This window comes from Oncorhynchus clarkii, chromosome 11 (genome assembly GCF_045791955.1).
Source record: "Oncorhynchus clarkii lewisi isolate Uvic-CL-2024 chromosome 11, UVic_Ocla_1.0, whole genome shotgun sequence".
Classification (NCBI taxonomy): domain Eukaryota; kingdom Metazoa; phylum Chordata; class Actinopteri; order Salmoniformes; family Salmonidae; genus Oncorhynchus; species Oncorhynchus clarkii.
In genome coordinates this window covers 14,434,729-14,459,162 of record NC_092157.1, presented here as the reverse complement: position 1 = coordinate 14,459,162, position 24,434 = coordinate 14,434,729, and the positions used below count along the sequence as shown (strand labels likewise).

Below are 24,434 nucleotides of genomic sequence, written 5' to 3'. Positions count from 1 at the left end.
TAACCCCAGTTAACCCTAGTGATGAACGGTAGCCTCAGGCAGGTTTGACTGAGAGTAAAGCCTTGGCCATCTTCCCTTTGCTCATAGTTTTACCATTCTACAGGAAAAGGTAGATAAGCACAATATGCCCCCATGCATCAGCGGCTATAAATATGGTAAATACACACTCTAGGGTTCCACCATTGCTGATATGGAGAATTGAAGTTCTAGGATGTGGGAAGTCAGAGTGATGTAAGTGGAATATATCAAATACACTCCAAATAGTGGAGGACTCCAACTGTGCATCCAAACCCTTTGATCCTCCACAAAGGAGCAGGCAGAACGGTGCACTTGAAGAATGGCTAAACAGTTTTCCTCAGGATCTAAATCCAACCCAGAGGCACACCTGTCCCCACCAGCCTCAGGGTAACTGAAGTTTGGTCAGTCTCTTACCAAGGCTGGTCTGGGAGTTGGGGTTGACATACTGGTCTTTACTCCACTCTACCATACACTTCAAGATGGACACCAGACACTCCAGGCCTTTCTTCCTCAGGGTCAACTCCTGGTGGGAACAGAGAAATGTTCCATCAACTTTAGAGCAATATACAGTGGGGCAAAAAAGTATTTAGTCAGCCACCAATTGTGCAAGTTCTCCCACTTAAAAAGATGAGAGAGGCCTGTAATTTTCATCATAGGTACACTTCAACTATGACAGACAAAATGGGAGAAAAAAAATCCAGAAAATCACATTGTAGGATTTGTAATGAATTTATTTGCAAATTATGGTGGAAAATAAGTATTTGGTCAATAACAAAAGTTTATCTCAATACTTTGTTATATACCCTTTGTTGGCAATGACAGAGGTCAAACGTTTTCTGTAAGGTTTTCACACACTGTTGCTGGTATTATGGCCCATTCCTCCATGCAGATCTCCTCTAGAGCAGTGATGTTTGGGGCTGTTGCTGGGCAACACGGACTTACAACTCCCTCCAAAGATTTTCAATGGGGTTGAGAGCTGGAGACTGGCTAGGCCACATGCTGAAAAACCCAGCCACGTTTCATCTTCAATGCCCTTGCTGATGGTAGGCTTTGTTACTTTGGTCTCAGCTCTCTGCAGGTCATTCACTAGGTCCCCCCGTGTGGTTCTGGGATTTTTGCTCACCGTTCTTGTAATCATTTTGACCCCACGGGGTGAGATCTTGCGTGGAGCCCCAGATTGAGGGAGATTATCAGTGGTCTTGTATGTCTTCCATTTTCTAATATTTGCTCCCACAGTTTATTTCTTCAAACCAAGCTGCTTACCTATTGCAGATTCAGTCTTCCCAGCCTGGTGCAGGTCTACAATTTTGTTTCTGGTGTCCTTTGACAGCTCTTTGGTCTTGGCCATAGTGGAGTTTGGAGTGTGACTGTTTGAGGTTGTGGACAGGTCTTTTATACTGATAACAAGTTCAAACAGGTGCCATTAATACAGGTAACGAGTGGAGGACAGAGGAGCCTCTTAAAGAAGAAGTTACAGGTCTGTGAGAGCCAGAAATCTTGCTTGTTTGTAGGTGACCAAATACTTATTTTCCACCATAATTTGCAAATAAATTCATTAAAAATCCTACATTTTTCTGAATTTCTTTTCTCATTTTGTCTGTCATAGTTGAAGTGTACATATGATGAAAATTACAGGCCTCTCTCATCTTTTTAAGTGGGAGAACTTGCACAATTGGTGGCTGACTAAATACTTTTTTGCCCCACTGTACAAGTACCAAATATACAAAGAAATACACTTTTCTATAGCCATTGGTCAGTCTTACTTGGAGTGGTGTTGTGCCAAGCTCGTGGCCTGCCCGGCCCTGTGCGATCTTCGAGAGGTCATTCACCAGCCTCTCAAAGATATTAGCAGCATTCAAGTCACAATCATAATTCACATAGATATCCACCACACCCTGGGCATCTGAGGGAGGAGACATGAGGGACAGTTGGTACTTGACTTGTAATTGACGTTGATGCGCTGTACCACAGAGAGCATTTCAAATTGAGACCACACACACACACACACACTCACCTGCACATATTCTGGTGAGGGTCTGTATGACCATCCATTTATGGTCGTAGGAGCTTGTGGACGTCTCCAGAATGTACAGGAAAATCTCCTTGAAGAACACCTGCGCAGCAAAACAAACCGTGACAGTTAAATATGAGGACACAAAGAGGCCGAGATGAGAAAAGCTTCATAAATCTTAATTTACAGAACTATCCACTGTAACAAAGCCATAAACACATACATCTCACTGCAGGCTGACCGCTCAACTATGAAATCATAACATCTCAACCAACAACATCTGTCTCCGGAAAATACGATGATTTCCTTCATGGCCACAAACAGTCGCGGGTAGATTAAGTCATCAACTTCAGCATGAGGAAATATTACAACCAGACCACTGTGGAAGTGGACTACAAATCAGAAGCAACAGCTAACAGGTAATACTGAAACTCAATCGCACTGAGACAGAACTACATTACTGTGCCCCTCTGATAAACTTCATCTCCCATTAATCACCTGTGTCAGGTGCCTGCTGTATTGAGAGCTGAGAGGTTTACAACATTGGGAGAGGGAACAGGAGAGATTGGCATTTGGGGATACGACAGCTATTCAGCGACAGAACAGAACAGTGTCTCGGCCTGCATGTTGATGGGTTTTCAAGTAGGACAAGAAAGGAGGAATATTAGAAGCAATATGAAAGAGGAATAGTGGTTTGTGACTTTGGGGAGGAAGAGAAATACTATTTGGACTAATAGCTGGTCAGGTAGCTCAGTTAGTCCCCCATAGTGGAACAAAAAAACTACACCCGCAGATTAATCTTTTGCGACAGAGGAAAAACCTAAATGTAGGTAGCTACCTCAATCTGCATCTTCAGGTGGGTCTTGAAGTGGGAGAGGAGGGTGAGGAAGATGGAGAGCGAGAGCGAGAAGACCTCTGGGATGGAGGAGACACCGTTCTTAGACAGCGCCACACACAGGTACTGCTTGATGGCGTTGATGAACATCTCGTTGGTCTTGAAGACGGGCCCAGCGTTCTGCAGGATGGACAGCAGCAGCTGGAGGGACAGCACCTTGGAGCGCAGCTCGTGGGACCTGGCAGGAGACCGAAAGAGGCATTCATTCAGACTTCTAACATTCAAGTGCAACAGGAATAAGAATTATTTATATGTTCAGTAGCCAAACATGGTCAAACGTTGTAGATAGAAATGCCATGAATAGAGCCCATGTGACTCCTTATTATAAATGTCAGAGATGTTTGTTCCAGCATATTTATATCTGAACGTTCCAAAAACGTTGTGCCTGCTGAATTTTCCCTTGATTTATACCATATGCCATCAATCAGCTTAATATGCACATGAAGTGACCCCTGATAATGTATTTATTATTGTGGGATGAAGACAGAGATCAGGGGTGAACTAGGACCAAAAATGGCCCAGGCATTTCTAACACACCGGCCAATTATTTTTTCTTGAGGCCCCTACACCGGCCCATTTTCCCTTGAGGATCCCATTATTAGCCAGATAATTATAATTTTGCACAACAACAAAAAACAACAAGTTATTCAGGCCCTTAGGCCGAAATGCCAGATGGCCAGCCCACCCCTGACAGAAATGCATCAATAACAGGTGCTCTGTGAGACACCATCTGATTCAGTTATTAGCAGCACTTCCTGGTTGACCCACAACTGACAGAGAATCCTAATGGTCTGGTGGCAGTCAGGGGATCTGGGGATGTCCGCCTAATGTCCACCTCTATACTAAGAGCCTGACCTAGCGAGATGAGCTGGAGCTGTTTTCCTTTTTCCAATAACATTTCCAATTATAGATCTGCACATACAAACACCATATGTTACAACGTAGAGAAGGCATATTTCCGTAATAGATCATTATAGTTAGATAATTATATTGTCTCCTATCCATAAGTCCGACCCGTATTTCTAAACAGCTGTTAGATGGAGGAGTAGGAACCCAAAATATGTATTTATTTGCAGTGACTGGCTTCCTATCTGTAATGCTCCCAAGCCCTCCTCTACAGACAGACTGATATTAATGTAGCATACAGAAATATAGTGCATTCGGAAAGTATTCAGACCGCTTGACTTTTTCCACATGTTGTTCATTTACAGCCCTATTCTAAAATGGGTTATAAAAAATGTCCCTCTCAATCTACACACAATACCCCATAATGACATCACAATACCCCATAATGACATCACTATACCCCATAATGACAAAGCGAAAACAGGCTATTAGAAATGTTTGCAAATTTAAAAAAAGAAATACCTTATTTACATTAGTATTCATACCCTTTGCTATGAGACTTGAAATGGAGCTCATGTGCATCCTGTTTCCATTGATCATCTTTCAGATGTTTCTACAACTTGATTGGAGTCTCCTTGTGGTAAATTCAATTGATTGGACATGATTTGGAAAGGCACACACCTGTCTATATAGGGTCCCACAGTTGACAGTGCATGTCAGAGCAAAAACCAAGCAATGAGATCAAAGGAATTGTCCGTAGAGCTCTAAGACAGGATTGTGTCGAGGCACAGATCTGGGGGAGGGTACTAAAACTTTTCTGCAGCATTGAAGGTCCCCAAGAACACAGTGTCCTCCATCATTCTTAAATGGAAGAAGTTTGGAAACACCAAGACTCTTCTTAGAGCCGGCCGCCCGGCCAAACTGAGAAATCGGGGGAGAAGGCCTTAGTCAGGGAACCCGATGGTCACTCTGACAGAGCTCCAGAGTTCTTCTGTAGAGATGGGAGAACCTTCCAAAAGGATAACCAACTCTGAACCACTCCACCAACCAGGCATTTATGGTAGAGTGTCCAGACGGAAGCCACTCCTCAGTAAAAGGCACATGACAGCCCACTTGGAGTTTGCCAAAAGGCACCTAAAGACTCTCAGACCATGAGAAACAAGATTCTCTGGTCTGATGAAAACAAGATTGAACTCTTTGGCCTGAATGCCAAGTGTCACGTCTGGCGGAAAACTGGCACCATCCCTACAGTGAAGCTTGGGTGGGAGCATCGTGCTGTGGGATGTTTTTCAAGAATGAGGGAAACTACCCAAATACAGGTGCCAAGCTTATAGCGTCATACCCAAGAAGACGTGAGGCTGTAATCGCTACCAAAGGTGCATTAACAAAGTACTGAGTAAAGGGTCTGAATACTTATGTGAATGTGATATTTAAGTAATTATTTTTTTAAAATAAATTTTCTAAAATGTATAAAAACCTGTTTTTGCTTTGTCAGTATTGGGTATTGTGTGCAGATTGATGAATAAAAAAACGATTTAATCAATTTTAGAATAAGGCTGTAACGTAACAAAATGGAAAAAGTCAAGGGGCCTGCAGCGCAGGGGAAACCGGACAACTTTATCATTTCAGCTGGGCCCGGAAAAGGGAGGCAGGGTACATTTTCAGTACAATAACAAATCAACCATTTGAACCATAGAAAATCCAAAGGAACAAAACATACCTGAGCCATGAACAACACGACAAATTACCCAGGGCATGTTTTCAACATTTTGAAATGTATACATGCAAAACATAAATCATATGTGTGGTGTTCATAGTCAGTGGGTTGAACTGAACATGCCATGCAGCTTTGGAGTTTGATAACTTCCCCATTTGACTGTTGAGGACTGTCGGTGTGCTTCCTTAAAGCCAATTTGAGGTGACAAAAAAACAAGGTAATATGCCAAACTTGAATCTTTTATTAACAAATTACAACAGCAAGATTCTATACTGATTTATAATCCCTAAAAAGTCATGTTCAAAGCATCTGTTGTAAGTTACACAGCTATAAAGCAGGTCTCCTGTGTGTCGTCCGGGTATCACCAGAGCCAGTCATGGAGTAAATCTCTCTGTGGGTGAAAAGGCGTTCTGTCTTACAGACACTAAGCACAGCCCTTCTTCTGGTGGCACAGCCATCCTCCCTGTCACCCCTGACAAAGGCCTGTGATAAACAGGGATCCATTCCACCATTGTCTAGAAGACGAAACATCTCTCTTGTGTTCTTAAACAGAACTCTGACAACACTATAGGAACACTGGGCCAGAACTCTCACTAGCAAATGCGGATAGAGTGTTAGGCCACATGGGCCATTGGGAGAATGATGGCGATGGGAGACAGACAGTCAGAATTGAGTTACCATACAGAAACCAGATTCAGGAAATCCTGTTACGTAAAAACTGCTATCAGATCCAGCAAATCAGATGCTTCTTTGGCTGTAACGGGCTGAGAAATGCATACAGAAGAACACCGAAATGTAATCTCCCTTATATTGGATCAAAGATCAAATCTGATTAGATATTTCTCCCTTGTAATTTCCTGTTCTGCAGAGGGAGAAAAAACAGGGACCACAGGAAGCGATACAGAACCAATAATCACCTAAGTGATGCTTCATCCAAACACACACCAACCATCACAACACTCCCAACTAATAACTTGGCTACCCTCCACAAGACATGATTCAACTAAGGAACACACTCCAAAAATAAACCCGTAATAGCCTATTTACTAGGGTAATACATCTACTGATCCTCTATCAATTCTCTAAAACCAAGCAATAATAAGATTCCTGTTACAGGAACTCAACTTACTTTGGGTCTGGCGGTCCATCTGACAGAGGCTTCATAGACAGCTTGCAGAGCGATCTAAACACTAGGAAGGCATCCTTCTGGAGAATATGGGAGAACTTAGCACCTGGTACTGGGCCTGTGGTCGCCCCCGACTCCTAACGCAGAAACACAAACAGATGGTCTACATCAAAAAAGTTTAATCAAGAGTCAATTATCAAGAGTCAATTATCATCCAAATTGAATTCCCCATTTGACAAAAAGAGTGTGAAATAAATGCTTCCAATTAATGTATCTGTTCAACCTCGATCGTGTAAGACTGTAAATCGTACACTTCCAAAAAGGATTATTCGCTGTCCCCATAGGAGAACACTTTTTGGTTCCAGGTATAACCCTTTTTGGTTCCAGGTAGAACCCTCTGTGGAAAGGGTTCTACATTGAAATCAAAAGGGTACTACCTGGAAACAAAAGGGTTATACCTGGAACCAAAAACTGTTCTTCAAAGGGTTCTCCTATGGGGACAGCTGAAGAACCCTTTTTGGTTCTAGAGTGTAGATAATTACAGTGCTCAAATATCACTATAATAACCTGAGGAACTGAGAGGAGATAGTCTATGAATCATGTTGGAATCAACCCCAGCAGACTGGAAGACAGACACTCTGATTCAGAGGAACTGAGAGGAGATCATCTATGAATCATGTTGGAATCAACCCCAGCAGACTGGAAGACAGACACTCTGATTCAGAGGAACTGAGAGGAGATCATCTATGAATCATGTTGGAATCAACCCCAGCAGACTGGAAGACAGACACTCTGATTCAGAGGAACTGAGAGGAGATCATCTATGAATCATGTTGGAATCAACCCCAGCAGACTGGAAGACAGACACTCTGATTCAGAGGAACTGAGAGGAGATCATCTATGAATCATGTTGGAATCAACCCCAGCAGACTGGAAGACAGACACTCTGATTCAGAGGAATTGAGAGGAGATCATCTATGAATCATGTTGGAATCAACCCCAGCAGATTGGAAGACAGACACTCTGATTCACAGGAACTGAGAGGAGATCATCTATGAATCATGTTGGAATCAACCCCAGCAGACTGGAAGACAGCCAATCTGATTCAGAGGAACTGAGAGGAGATAATCTATGAATCATGTTGGAATCAACCCCAGCAGACTAGAAGACAGACAATCTGATTCAGAGGAACTGAGAGGAGATAATCTATGAATCATGTTGGAATCAACCCCAGCAGATTGGAAGACAGACAATCTGATTCAGAGGAACTGAGAGGAGATAATCTATGAATCATGTTGGAATCAACCCCAGCAGACTAGAAGACAGACACTCATTCAGAGCGGTTGGGTTAAATGCAGAAGATCCCCCTTTCCCTTTATGACTGCAGCAGCAGAGGGATTGAATAACCCTTAGCTCTTTAATTCCTCATGTTACTAATGACTTCCATGTTCCTTTTTACAAATTGATAAACCATTTAAATGTAATAAAACATTTTTTATCAGACTGGGTATTTAAACAGTTTTATTTGTCTGTTAAAACAGACACCCATGCTAGCACAAAATCTCTTTGTAGAGCAAAGTGTGTCGCCGTGGTGACAGTCAGGTCAATCCCTCTCACCTGTGTATCATTGGAGCAGACAGACAGCCTGTCGTCGGGCAGCGACGGAGTGAAGCTGGCAGAGATGGGCGTGCCGGGGATTCCGTTGGCATGGACATTCTCGCTGTCGCTGCCCAGAGCCCCCTCGTCTTCCGCCACCTCTGTGACCTCTGTTACCTTGGTGATGACCTCAGCGGGTTCCATAATCTCTGTGGGCTGCTTGGTCTCGCTAGCAGGCTCCTTGGCATCTGAACACAGATGAGCAGGGTTCAGGCAGTACCCTTTGGAGTGGTTTAGTATGCAAGGGTCAAAATAGCACTGAGACACACAGCTCTCTCTCTTTCTAGATAGGACAAACAAGTAAACACACAGTAATGCCTAAACTCTCCAGACTTCTCATTCTAAAATTATTTTGTATCAACAAAAGTCCATTGTTGACTTAACTGACCGCAGACACAAATGTGATTTCAGATGCATAGAGTTACCTCCAACGATGGTGTTGACGACTTCCTGTAGGATGCTCTGGACGATCTCCTGGGCTTTCTCCTCATAGTTAGGCTCCTCCTCCTCTACTGCTGTCTCTTGGTCACACTGAGCAGCACCTTGAACACAACACAAGTAAACGTTTAGTCAAAGTCCATTTAAAAGAACCTGAATACACTTAAAACATGTAAGATGGGAAACAGTGAATTGACAGATTGAGTAAAGAAAGTGTTTTCTCTGAGTGAGACTGAGCATTAGCCTTTGATACTGTAATTGTCAATGTTGACCAGATAAACAGTAGTCACTGGTATCAGCTACCACATCTTCCCTGAAGACATTGTGCGTGGATGTGTGTTTGTGTTGAAAGCAGTGAGTAATTTGGAAACAAAATGATTATTGAATCTTTGGATGAGTCTTTTTCTCACTCTCAATCTCTTTTCTATGCCTTCTCTCCGTCAGTCACTAATGAAAGCAGTTATGGGCTGCATTACCGCCGAGTGCATTACCACCGAGTGCATTACCACCTAAAGAGAAAGCTGTCTCATCAAATGCTTATTTAACACAGACAAAATATATTGTCCCAGAGTTCTGTCAATATTGAGTACACAAAAATGTCAAGGTTGAGGCTTTGTTACTGTCTAAAGCAGCCAAGGTACTAGCCGAGCACAATACCCCTGGAAATGTCTTTCCTCAAACACACTGCAAAGTACTGAGCGAGAGGGAAATTCTTTGTCTGTTTGACCTTGAACATTACTGCCTATATGACTGCCTATATTTGTGAGTCTGTCTGTCTGTCTGTCTGTCTGTCTGTCTGTCTGTCTGTCTGTCTGTCTGTCTTTTCTAAGGTGAAACTCACACTGTGCTGCTGCCGCCTCTGTCTGATGGTTCTCTGCTGTGCTGAACTCAGAGCCGTTTTCTGGGTCTGGCCTCTCATACACCATCCCATGGTCCCCCTGCTCCGCCTCCAGGGCCCCCTGGGTTGGGGTAGGCGTGGTGGGGGTGGAAGTGGGCGTGGGTGTAGAGGGGGTGGTGGGGCCGTTGGCCTCCCGGGGAGGGCCCTTGGCTGGGAGGTAGACGTGCTGCTGGAGCTGGGGTGAGTCCGGTTCCTGTTCCTGGGTGACTTGGGTGTGCTGCCGGGGCCTCTCCCTTTCCATCTGCTTGGCCTCCTGGAGCTATGGAGGGGGTAGAGGGGAGGAGGGGTAAAGACGGGCAGACCCACACACAGACACACACAGCCAGACCCAGGCCAACCCAGCGTAGCCACATACAACCAAACACACACAGACAAAGCCAAATGCACGCACACACACACACGCACACACACAGAGAAATGTGTTAACACAATGTACACAAAGTCATTATATCAATTCCCTCTCAAATATTCCCTAAGGGATTTCCACCCCAATGCCAAGCAGCAACACTTCCCGATGTCAGATCAGGAAGCAACACACGGCAGGTTGGGAATCGCAGCTTTCCAGGCAGAGACATTAGAACACATATTCAGCATGGCTCTTAACATCAGGTCTGTCTAACATGTGTTTATGAATGACATGCTGTCAAAACAAGTATGAGGCAGAGCAGCTCACATGCTTATATAAACTGGGATATTTCAGTGCAGAACAGGAGACAGTATTTCTGGTCTAAAATACTGCATGTTCTCCTGGTTGATGTGTCACTGATGTTGATGTGTATTGATGAGGAGATGTTGAATTACATCGAGAGACAGTTGTCTGAATTATAAATGTCTTCATATGATTCCTCCACAGGCCCAAAGTAATCTGGAGATGTTCTTTATTTTAATTTGGATATGAAGCTATAAATATACACATCATAAACATTTCTAACAGAATACAATGGAAAACTTTATAATATTTGTTCTTCAGCCAAGCTATAGCACAGTATGCATCTATAACATCCACCAACACAGTATGAATCTATAACAGCCCCCTACACAGTATGCATCTATAACATCCACCAACACAGTATGAATCTATAACAGCTCTCTATAGCAGCCCACTACACAGTATGAATCTATAACATCCACCAACACAGTATGAATCTATAACATCCACCAACACAGTATGCATCTATAACATCCACCAACACAGTATGAATCTATAACAGCCCCCTACACAGTATGCATCTATAACATCCACCAACACAGTATGAATCTATAACAGCCCCCTACACAGTATGCATCTATAACATCCACCAACACAGTATGAATCTATAACATCCACCAACACAGTATGAATCTATAACAGCTCTCTATTGTAGCCCACTACACAGTATGAATCTATAACAGCTCTCTATAGTAGTCCCCTACACAGTATGAATCTATAACAGCTCTCTATAGTGGTCCCCTACACAGTATGAATCTATAACAGCTCTCTATAGCAGCCCCTTACACAGTATGCATCTATAACATCCACCAACACAGTATGAATCTATAACAGCTCTCTATAGCAGCCCACTACACAGTATGAATCTATAACAGCTCTCTATTGTAGCCCCCTACACAGTATGAATCTATAACAGCTATCTATAGTAGCCCACTACACAGTATGAATCTATAACAGCTCTCTAAAGTAGCCCACTACACAGTATGAATCTATAACAGCTCTCTATAGTAGCCCCCTACACAGTATGAATCTATAACATCCACCTACACAGTATGAATCTATAACAGCTATCTATAGTAGCCCACTACACAGTATGAATCTATAACAGCTCTCTATAGCAGCGCCCTACACAGTATGAATCTATAACAGCTCTCTATAGTAGCCCCCTACACAGTATGAATCTATAACAGCTCTCTATAGTAGCCCACTACACAGTATGAATCTATAACAGCCCCCTACACAGTATGAATCTATAACAACTCTCTATAGTAGCCCACTACACAGCATGAATATATAACAGCTCTCTATAGTAGCCCACTACACAGTATGAATCTATAACAGCTCTCTATTGTAGCCCACTACACAGTATGAATCTATACCAGCTCTCTATAGCAGCCCCCTACACAGTATCAATCTATAACAGCTCTCTATAGTAGCCCACAACACAGTACGAATCTATAACAGCTCTCTATAGTAGCCCCCTACACAGTATGAATCTATAACAGCTCTCTATAGTGGCCTACTACACAGTATGAATCTATAACAGCTCTCTATAGTATCCCCCTACACAGTATGAATCTATAACAGCTCTCTATAGTAGCCCACTACACAGTATGAATCTATAACAGCTCTCTATAGTAGCCCACTACACAGTATGAATCTATAACAGCTCTCTATAGTAGCCCACTACACAGTATGCATCTATAACATCCACCAACACAGTATGAATCTATAACAACTCTCTATAGTAGCCCACTACACAGCATGAATATATAACAGCTCTCTATAGTAGCCCACTACACAGTATGAATCTATAACAGCTCTCTATTGTAGCCCACTACACAGTATGAATCTATAACAGCTCTCTATTGTAGCCCACTACACAGTATGAATATATAACAGCTCTCTATAGTAGCCCCTTACACAGTATGAATCTATAACAGCTCTCTATAGTATCCCCCTACACAGTATGAATCTATAACAGCCCCCTACACAGAATGAATCTATAACAGCTCTCTATAGTAGCCCACTACACAGTATGAATCTATAACAGCTCTCTATAGCAGCGCACTACACAGTATGAATCTATAACAGCTCTCTATAGTAGCCTACTACACAGTATGAATCTATATCAGCCCCATACACAGTATGAATCTATAACAGCTCTCTATAGTAGCCCACTACACAGTATGAATCTATAACAGCTCTCTATAGCAGCCCACTAACGAGTATGAATCTATAACAGCTCCTTATAGCAGCCCACTAACCAGTATGAATCTATAACATCTCTCTATAGTAGCCCACTACACAGTATGAATCTATAACAGCTCTCTATAGTAGCCCACTACACAGTATGAATCTATAACAGCTCTCTACAGTAGCCCACTACACAGTATGCATCTATAACAACATCCTACACAGTATGAATCTATAACAGCTCTCTATAGTAGCCCCCTACACAGTATGAATCTATAACAGCTATCTATAGCAGCGCCCTACACAGTATGAATCTATAACAGCTCTCTATAGTAGCCCCCTACACAGTATGAATCTATAACAGCTCTCTATAGTAGCCCACTACACAGTATGGATCTATAACAGCTCTCTATAGTAGCCCCCTACACAGTATGAATCTATAACAGCTCTCTATAGCAGCCCACTAACGAGTATGAATCTATAACAGCTCCTTATAGCAGCCCACTAACCAGTATGAATCTATAACATCTCTCTATAGTAGCCCACTACACAGTATGAATCTATAACAGCTCTCTACAGTAGCCCACTACACAGTATGCATCTATAACAACAACCTACACAGTATGAATCTATAACAGCTCTCTATAGTAGCCCCCTACACAGTATGAATCTATAACAGCTCTCTATAGTATCCCCTACACAGTATGAATCTATAACATCTCTCTATAGTAGCCCACTACACAGTATGAATCTATAACAGCTCCCTATAGTAGCCCACTACACAGTATGAATCTATAACAGCTCTCTACAGTAGCCCACTACACAGTATGCATCTATAACAACATCCTACACAGTATGAATCTATAACAGCTCTCTATAGCAGCCCACTACACAGTATGAATCTATAACAGCTCTCTATAGTATCCCCTAAACAGTATGAATCTATAACATCTCTCTATAGTAGCCCACTACACAGTATGAATCTATAACAGCTCCCTATAGTAGCCCACTACACAGTATGAATCTATAACAGCTCTCTACAGTAGCCCACTACACAGTATGCATCTATAACAACATCCTACACAGTATGAATCTATAACAGCTCTCTAAAGTAGCCCACTACACAGTATGAATCTATAACAGCTCTCTATAGTATCCCCTAAACAGTATGAATCTATAACATCTCTCTATAGTAGCCCACTACACAGTATGAATCTATAACAGCTCTCTATAGTAGCCCACTACACAGTATGCATCTATAACATCCACCTACACAGTATGAATCTATAACAGCTCTCTACAGTAGCCCACTACACAGTATGAATCTATAACAGCTCTTTATTGTAGCCCACTACACAGTATGAATCTATAACAGCTCTCTATTGTAGCCCACTACACAGTATGAATATATAACAGCTCTCTATAGTAGCCCACTACACAGTATGAATCTATAACAGCTCTATAGTAGCCCCCTACACAGTATGAATCTATAACATCTCTCTATAGTAGCCCACTACACAGTATGCATCTATAACAACATCCTACACAGTATGAATATATAACAGCTCTCTATAGTAGCCCACTACACAGTATGAATCTATAACAGCTCTCTAAAGTAGCCCACTACACAGTATGAATCTATAACAGCTCTCTATAGTAGCCCCCTACACAGTATGAATCTATAACAGCTCTCTATAGCAGCGCCCTACACAGTATGAATCTATAACAGCTCTCTATAGTAGCCCACTACACAGTATGCATATATAACATCCATATAACATCCATACTACACAGTATGAATCTATAACAGCTCTCTATAGTAGCCCACTACACAGTATGAATCTATAACAGCTCTCTAAAGTAGCCCACTACACAGTATGAATCTATAACAGCTCTCTATAGTAGCCCCCTACACAGTATGAATCTATAACAGCTCTCTATAGCAGCGCCCTACACAGTATGAATCTATAACAGCTCTCTATAGTAGCCCACTACACAGTATGCATATATAACATCCATATAACATCCATACTACACAGTATGAATCTATAACAGCTCTCTATAGTAGCCCCCTACACAGTATGAATCTATAACAGCTCTCTATAGTAGCCCACAACACAGTATGAATCTATAACAGCTCTCTATAGTAGCCCCCTACACAGTATGAATCTATAAAAGCTCTCTATAGTGGCCTACTACACAGTATGAATCTATAACAGCCCCCTACACAGTATGAATCTATAACAGCTCTCTATAGTAGCCCACTACACAGTATGAATCTATAACAGCTCTCTATAGTAGCCCACTACACAGTATGAATCTATAACAGCCCCTTACAAAGTATGAATCTATAACAGCTCTCTATTGTAGCCCACTACACAGTATGAATCTATAACAGCTCTCTATTGTAGCCCACTACACAGTATGAATATATAACAGCTCTCTATAGTAGCCCCCTACACAGTATGAATCTATAACAGCTCTCTATAGTAGCCACCTACACAGTATGAATCTATAACAGCTCTCTATAGTATCCCCCTACACAGTACGAATCTATAACAGCCCCCTACACAGAATGAATCTATAACAGCTCTCTAAAGTAGCCCACTACACAGTATGAATCTATAACAGCTCTCTATTGTAGCCCACTACACAGTATGAATCTATAACAGCTCTCTATAGTAGCCCCCTACACAGTATGAATCTATAACAGCTCTCTATAGTAGCCCACTACACAGTATGAATCTATAACAGCTCTCTATAGTATCCCCTACACAGTATGAATCTATAACATCTCTCTATAGTAGCCCCCTACACAGTATGAATCTATAACAGCTCTCTATAGTAGCCCCCTACACAGTATGAATCTATAACAGCTCTCTATAGTAGCCCCCTACACAGTATGCATCTATAACATCCACCTACACAGTATGAATCTATAACAGCTATCTATAGTAGCCCACTACACAGTATGAATCTATAACAGCTCTCTATTGTAGCCCACTACACAGTATGAATATATAACAGCTCTCTATAGTAGCCCCTTACACAGTATGAATCTATAACAGCTCTCTATAGTATCCCCCTACACAGTATGAATCTATAACAGCCCCCTACACAGAATGAATCTATAACAGCTCTCTATAGTAGCCCACTACACAGTATGAATCTATAACAGCTCTCTATAGCAGCGCACTACACAGTATGAATCTATAACAGCTCTCTATAGTAGCCTACTACACAGTATGAATCTATATCAGCCCCATACACAGTATGAATCTATAACAGCTCTCTATAGTAGCCCACTACACAGTATGAATCTATAACAGCTCTCTATAGCAGCCAACTAACGAGTATGAATCTATAACAGCTCCTTATAGCAGCCCACTAACCAGTATGAATCTATAACATCTCTCTATAGTAGCCCACTACACAGTATGAATCTATAACAGCTCTCTATAGTAGCCCACTACACAGTATGAATCTATAACAGCTCTCTACAGTAGCCCACTACACAGTATGCATCTATAACAACATCCTACACAGTATGAATCTATAACAGCTCTCTATAGTAGCCCCCTACACAGTATGAATCTATAACAGCTATCTATAGCAGCGCCCTACACAGTATGAATCTATAACAGCTCTCTATAGTAGCCCCCTACACAGTATGAATCTATACCAGCTCTCTATAGTAGCCCACTACACAGTATGGATCTATAACAGCTCTCTATAGTAGCCCCCTACACAGTATGAATCTATAACAGCTCTCTATAGCAGCCCACTAACGAGTATGAATCTATAACAGCTCCTTATAGCAGCCCACTAACCAGTATGAATCTATAACATCTCTCTATAGTAGCCCACTACACAGTATGAATCTATAACAGCTCTCTACAGTAGCCCACTACACAGTATGCATCTATAACAACAACCTACACAGTATGAATCTATAACAGCTCTCTATAGTAGCCCCCTACACAGTATGAATCTATAACAGCTCTCTATAGTATCCCCTACACAGTATGAATCTATAACATCTCTCTATAGTAGCCCACTACACAGTATGAATCTATAACAGCTCCCTATAGTAGCCCACTACACAGTATGAATCTATAACAGCTCTCTACAGTAGCCCACTACACAGTATGCATCTATAACAACATCCTACACAGTATGAATCTATAACAGCTCTCTATAGCAGCCCACTACACAGTATGAATCTATAACAGCTCTCTATAGTATCCCCTAAACAGTATGAATCTATAACATCTCTCTATAGTAGCCCACTACACAGTATGAATCTATAACAGCTCCCAATAGTAGCCCACTACACAGTATGAATCTATAACAGCTCTCTACAGTAGCCCACTACACAGTATGCATCTATAACAACATCCTACACAGTATGAATCTATAACAGCTCTCTAAAGTAGCCCACTACACAGTATGAATCTATAACAGCTCTCTATAGTATCCCCTAAACAGTATGAATCTATAACATCTCTCTATAGTAGCCCACTACACAGTATGAATCTATAACAGCTCTCTATAGTAGCCCACTACACAGTATGCATCTATAACATCCACCTACACAGTATGAATCTATAACAGCTCTCTACAGTAGCCCACTACACAGTATGAATCTATAACAGCTCTTTATTGTAGCCCACTACACAGTATGAATCTATAACAGCTCTCTATTGTAGCCCACTACACAGTATGAATATATAACAGCTCTCTATAGTAGCCCACTACACAGTATGAATCTATAACAGCTCTATAGTAGCCCCCTACACAGTATGAATCTATAACATCTCTCTATAGTAGCCCACTACACAGTATGCATCTATAACAACATCCTACACAGTATGAATATATAACAGCTCTCTATAGTAGCCCACTACACAGTATGAATCTATAACAGCTCTCTAAAGTAGCCCACTACACAGTATGAATCTATAACAGCTCTCTATAGTAGCCCCCTACACAGTATGAATCTATAACAGCTCTCTATAGCAGCGCCCTACACAGTATGAATCTATAACAGCTCTCTATAGTAGCCCACTACACAGTATGCATATATAACATCCATATAACATCCATACTACACAGTATGAATCTATAACAGCTCTCTATAGTAGCCCACTACACAGTATGAATCTATAACAGCTCTCTAAAGTAGCCCACTACACAGTATGAATCTATAACAGCTCTCTATAGTAGCCCCCTACACAGTATGAATCTATAACAGCTCTCTATAGCAGCGCCCTACACAGTATGAATCTATAACAGCTCTCTATAGTAGCCCACTACACAGTATGCATATATAACATCCATATAACATCCATACTACACAGTATGAATCTATAACAGCTCTCTATAGTAGCCCCCTACACAGTATGAATCTATAACAGCTCTCTATAGTAGCCCACAACACAGTATGAATCTATAACAGCTCTCTATAGTAGCCCCCTACACAGTATGAATCTATAAAAGCTCTCTATAGTGGCCTACTACACAGTATGAATCTATAACAGCCCCCTACACAGTATGAATCTATAACAGCTCTCTATAGTAGCCCACTACACAGTATGAATCTATAACAGCCCCTTACAAAGTATGAATCTATAACAGCTCTCTATTGTAGCCCACTACACAGTATGAATCTATAACAGCTCTCTATTGTAGCCCACTACACAGTATGCATATATAACAGCTCTCTATAGTAGCCCCCTACACAGTATGAATCTATAACAGCTCTCTATAGTAGCCACCTACACAGTATGAATCTATAACAGCTCTCTATAGTATCCCCCTACACAGTACGAATCTATAACAGCCCCCTACACAGAATGAATCTATAACAGCTCTCTAAAGTAGCCCACTACACAGTATGAATCTATAACAGCTCTCTATTGTAGCCCACTACACAGTATGAATCTATAACAGCTCTCTATAGTAGCCCCCTACACAGTATTAATCTATAACAGCTCTCTATAGTAGCCCACTACACAGTATGAATCTATAACAGCTCTCTATAGTATCCCCTACACAGTATGAATCTATAACATCTCTCTATAGTAGCCCCCTACACAGTATGAATCTATAACAGCTCTCTATAGTAGCCCCCTACACAGTATGAATCTATAACAGCTCTCTATAGTAGCCCCCTACACAGTATGCATCTATAACAACATCCTACACAGTATGAATATATAACAGCTCTCTAAAGTAGCCCACTACACAGTATGAATCTATAACAGCTCTCTATAGTAGCCCCCTACACAGTATGAATCTATAACAGCTCTCTATAGCAGCCCACTACACAGTATGCATCTATAACATCCACCTACACAGTATGAATCTATAACAGCTATCTATAGTAGCCCACTACACAGTATGAATCTATAACAGCTCTCTAGCAGCCCCCTACACAGTATGAATCTATAACAGCTCTCTATAGCAGCGCCCTACACAGTATGAATCTATAACAGCTCTCTATAGTAGCCCCCTACACAGTATGAATCTATAACAGCTCTATATAGTAGCCCACTACACAGTATGAATCTATAACAGCCCCCTACACAGTATGAATCTATAACAGCCCCCTACACAGTATGAATCTATAACAGCTCTCTATAGTAGCCCACTACACAGTATGAATATATAACAGCTCTCTATAGTAGCCCACTACACAGTATGAATCTATAACAGCCCCTTACACAGTATGAATCTATAACAGCTCTCTATAGTAGCCCACAACACAGTATGAATATATAACAGCTCTCTATAGTAGCCCACTACACAGTATGAATCTATAACAGCTCTCTATTGTAGCCCACTACACAGTATGAATCTATACCAGCTCTCTATAGCAGCCCCCTACACAGTATCAATCTATAACAGCTCTCTATAGTAGCCCACAACACAGTACGAATCTATAACAGCTCTCTATAGTAGCCCCCTACACAGTATGAATCTATAACAGCTCTCTATAGTGGCCTACTACACAGTATGAATCTATAACAGCTCTCTATAGTATCCCCCTACACAGTATGAATCTATAACAGCTCTCTATAGTAGCCCACTACACAGTATGAATCTATAACAGCTCTCTATAGTATCCCCCTACACAGTATGAATCTATAACAGCTCTCTATAGTAGCCCACTACACAGTATGCATCTATAACATCCACCAACACAGTATGAATCTATAACAACTCTCTATAGTAGCCCACTACACAGCATGAATATATAACAGCTCTCTATAGTAGCCCACTACACAGTATGAATCTATAACAGCTCTCTATTGTAGCCCACTACACAGTATGAATCTATAACAGCTCTCTATTGTAGCCCACTACACAGTATGAATATATAACAGCTCTCTATAGTAGCCCCATACACAGTATGAATCTATAACAGCTCTCTATAGTATCCCCCTACACAGTATGAATCTATAACAGCCCCCTACACAGAATGAATCTATAACAGCTCTCTATAGTAGCCCACTACACAGTATGAATCTATAACAGCTCTCTATAGCAGCGCCCTAAACAGTATGAATCTATAACAGCTCTCTATAGTAGCCTACTACACAGTATGAATCTATAACAGCTCTCTATATTAGCCCACTACACAGTATGAATCTATAACAGCTCTCTATAGCAGCCCACTAACGAGTATGAATCTATAACATCTCCTTATAGCAGCCCACTAACCAGAATGAATCTATAACATCTCTCTATAGTAGCCCACTACACAGTATGAATCTATAACAGCTCTCTATAGTAGCCCACTACACAATATGAATCTATAACATCTCTCTATAGTAGCCCACTACACAGTATGAATCTATAACAGCTCCCTATAGTAGCCCACTACACAGTATGAATCTATAACAGCTCTCTACAGTAGCCCACTACACAGTATGCATCTATAACAACATCCTACACAGTATGAATCTATAACAGCTCTCTAAAGTAGCCCACTACACAGTATGAATCTATAACAGCTCTCTATAGTATCCCCTAAACAGTATGAATCTATAACATCTCTCTATAGTAGCACACTACACAGTATGAATCTATAACAGCTCTCTATAGTAGCCCACTACACAGTATGCATCTATAACATCCACCTACACAGTATGAATCTATAACAGCTCTCTACAGTAGCCCACTACACAGTATGAATCTATAACAGCTCTTTATTGTAGCCCACTACACAGTATGAATCTATAACAGCTCTCTATTGTAGCCCACTACACAGTATGAATATATAACAGCTCTCTATAGTAGCCCCCTACACAGTATGAATCTATAACAGCTCTCTATAGTAGCCCACTACACAGTATGAATCTATAACAGCTCTATAGTAGCCCCCTACACAGTATGAATCTATAACATCTCTCTATAGTAGCCCACTACACAGTATGCATCTATAACAACATCCTACACAGTATGAATATATAACAGCTCTCTATAGTAGCCCACTACACAGTATGAATCTATAACAGCTCTCTAAAGTAGCCCACTACACAGTATGAATCTATAACAGCTCTCTATAGTAGCCCCCTACACAGTATGAATCTATAACAGCTCTCTATAGCAGCGCCCTACACAGTATGAATCTATAACAGCTCTCTATAGTAGCCCACTACACAGTATGCATATATAACATCCATATAACATCCATACTACACAGTATGAATCTATAACAGCTCTCTATAGTAGCCCACTACACAGTATGAATCTATAACAGCTCTCTAAAGTAGCCCACTACACAGTATGAATCTATAACAGCTCTCTATAGTAGCCCCCTACACAGTATGAATCTATAACAGCTCTCTATAGCAGCGCCCTACACAGTATGAATCTATAACAGCTCTCTATAGTAGCCCACTACACAGTATGCATATATAACATCCATATAACATCCATACTACACAGTATGAATCTATAACAGCTCTCTATAGTAGCCCCCTACACAGTATGAATCTATAACAGCTCTCTATAGTAGCCCACAACACAGTATGAATCTATAACAGCTCTCTATAGTAGCCCCCTACACAGTATGAATCTATAAAAGCTCTCTATAGTGGCCTACTACACAGTATGAATCTATAACAGCCCCCTACACAGTATGAATCTATAACAGCTCTTTATTGTAGCCCACTACACAGTATGAATCTATAACAGCTCTCTATTGTAGCCCACTACACAGTATGAATATATAACAGCTCTCTATAGTAGCCCCCTACACAGTATGAATCTATAACAGCTCTCTATAGTAGCCCACTACACAGTATGAATCTATAACAGCTCTATAGTAGCCCCCTACACAGTATGAATCTATAACATCTCTCTATAGTAGCCCACTACACAGTATGCATCTATAACAACATCCTACACAGTATGAATATATAACAGCTCTCTATAGTAGCCCACTACACAGTATGAATCTATAACAGCTCTCTAAAGTAGCCCACTACACAGTATGAATCTATAACAGCTCTCTATAGTAGCCCCCTACACAGTATGAATCTATAACAGCTCTCTATAGCAGCGCCCTACACAGTATGAATCTATAACAGCTCTCTATAGTAGCCCACTACACAGTATGCATATATAACATCCATATAACATCCATACTACACAGTATGAATCTATAACAGCTCTCTATAGTAGCCCACTACACAGTATGAATCTATAACAGCTCTCTAAAGTAGCCCACTACACAGTATGAATCTATAACAGCTCTCTATAGTAGCCCCCTACACAGTATGAATCTATAGCAGCTCTCTATAGCAGCGCCCTACACAGTATGAATCTATAACAGCTCTCTATAGTAGCCCACTACACAGTATGCATATATAACATCCATATAACATCCATACTACACAGTATGAATCTATAACAGCTCTCTATAGTAGCCCCCTACACAGTATGAATCTATAACAGCTCTCTATAGTAGCCCACAACACAGTATGAATCTATAACAGCTCTCTATAGTAGCCCCCTACACAGTATGAATCTATAAAAGCTCTCTATAGTGGCCTACTACACAGTATGAATCTATAACAGCTCTCTATAGTAGCCCACTACACAGTATGAATCTATAACAGCCCCTTACAAAGTATGAATCTATAACAGCTCTCTATTGTAGCCCACTACACAGTATGAATCTATAACAGCTCTCTATTGTAGCCCACTACACAGTATGAATATATAACAGCTCTCTATAGTAGCCCCCTACACAGTATGAATCTATAACAGCTCTCTATAGTAGCCACCTACACAGTATGAATCTATAACAGCTCTCTATAGTAGCCCACTACACAGTATGAATATATAACAGCTCTCTATAGTAGCCCACTACACAGTATGAATCTATAACAGCTCTCTATTGTAGCCCACTACACAGTATGAATCTATACCAGCTCTCTATAGCAGCCCCCTACACAGTATCAATCTATAACAGCTCTCTATAGTAGCCCACAACACAGTACGAATCTATAACAGCTCTCTATAGTAGCCCCCTACACAGTATGAATCTATAACAGCTCTCTATAGTGGCCTACTACACAGTATGAATCTATAACAGCTCTCTATAGTATCCCCCTACACAGTATGAATCTATAACAGCTCTCTATAGTAGCCCACTACACAGTATGAATCTATAACAGCTCTCTATAGTATCCCCCTACACAGTATGAATCTATAACAGCTCTCTATAGTAGCCCACTACACAGTATGCATCTATAACATCCACCAACACAGTATGAATCTATAACAACTCTCTATAGTAGCCCACTACACAGCATGAATATATAACAGCTCTCTATAGTAGCCCACTACACAGTATGAATCTATAACAGCTCTCTATTGTAGCCCACTACACAGTATGAATCTATAACAGCTCTCTATAGTAGCCCCCTACACAGTATGAATCTATAACAGCTCTCTATAGTAGCCCACTACACAGTATGGATCTATAACAGCTCTCTATAGTAGCCCCCTACACAGTATGAATCTATAACAGCTCTCTATAGCAGCCCACTAACGAGTATGAATCTATAACAGCTCCTTATAGCAGCCCACTAACCAGTATGAATCTATAACATCTCTCTATAGTAGCCCACTACACAGTATGAATCTATAACAGCTCTCTACAGTAGCCCCCTACACAGTATGAATCTATAACAACATCCTACACAGTATGAATCTATAACAGCTCTCTATAGTAGCCCCCTACACAGTATGAATCTATAACAGCTCTCTATAGTAGCCCACTACACAGTATGAATCTATAACAGCTCTCTATAGTAGCCCACTACACAGTATGAATCTATAACAGCTCTCTACAGTAGCCCACTACACAGTATGCATCTATAACAACATCCTACACAGTATGAATCTATAACAGCTCTCTATAGTATCCCCTACACAGTATGAATCTATAACATCTCTCTATAGTAGCCCACTACACAGTATGAATCTATAACAGCTCTCTATAGTAGCCCACTACACAGTATGAATATATAACAGCTCTCTACAGTAGCCCACTACACAGTATGCATCTATAACAACATCCTACACAGTATGAATCTATAACAGCTCTCTATAGTAGCCCCCTACACAGTATGAATCTATAACAGCTCTCTATAGTATCCCCTACACAGTATGAATCTATAACAGCTCTCTATAGTATCCCCTACACAGTATGAATCTATAACAGCTCTCTATAGTATCCCCTACACAGTATGAATCTATAACAGCTCTCTATAGTATCCCCTACACAGTATGAATCTATAACAGCTCTCTATAGTAGCACCCTACACAGTATGAATCTTTTACAGCTCTCTATAGTAGCCCCCTACACAGTATGAATCCAGGTGCATGTTTAGGTGTACTACAAA

At 41.1% G+C, this 24,434-nt stretch overlaps 1 protein-coding gene across 4 annotated transcripts in view; it reads right to left on the bottom strand.

Moving 5' to 3' along the window:
• The window catches only part of LOC139420240 (brefeldin A-inhibited guanine nucleotide-exchange protein 1-like), a 115,224-nt gene that overhangs the window by 39,198 nt on the left and 51,592 nt on the right, over positions 1-24,434 (bottom strand). For 2 of the 4 annotated variants that reach the window (XM_071170106.1, XM_071170107.1), the window contains exons 6-13: positions 9,549-9,864; positions 8,695-8,811; positions 8,231-8,457; positions 6,617-6,750; positions 2,868-3,102; positions 2,033-2,132; positions 1,782-1,921; positions 433-541 (exon numbers count right to left, since the gene is read on the bottom strand). In XM_071170106.1, coding sequence (XP_071026207.1) covers positions 433-541; positions 1,782-1,921; positions 2,033-2,132; positions 2,868-3,102; positions 6,617-6,750; positions 8,231-8,457; positions 8,695-8,811; positions 9,549-9,864 — 1,378 coding nt within the window. Of the gene's footprint in view, positions 1-432; positions 542-1,781; positions 1,922-2,032; positions 2,133-2,867; positions 3,103-6,616; positions 6,751-8,230; positions 8,491-8,694; positions 8,812-9,548; positions 9,865-24,434 lie in introns of all 4 variants that reach the window. The other 2 variants (XM_071170104.1, XM_071170105.1) reach the window with 1 other exon arrangement.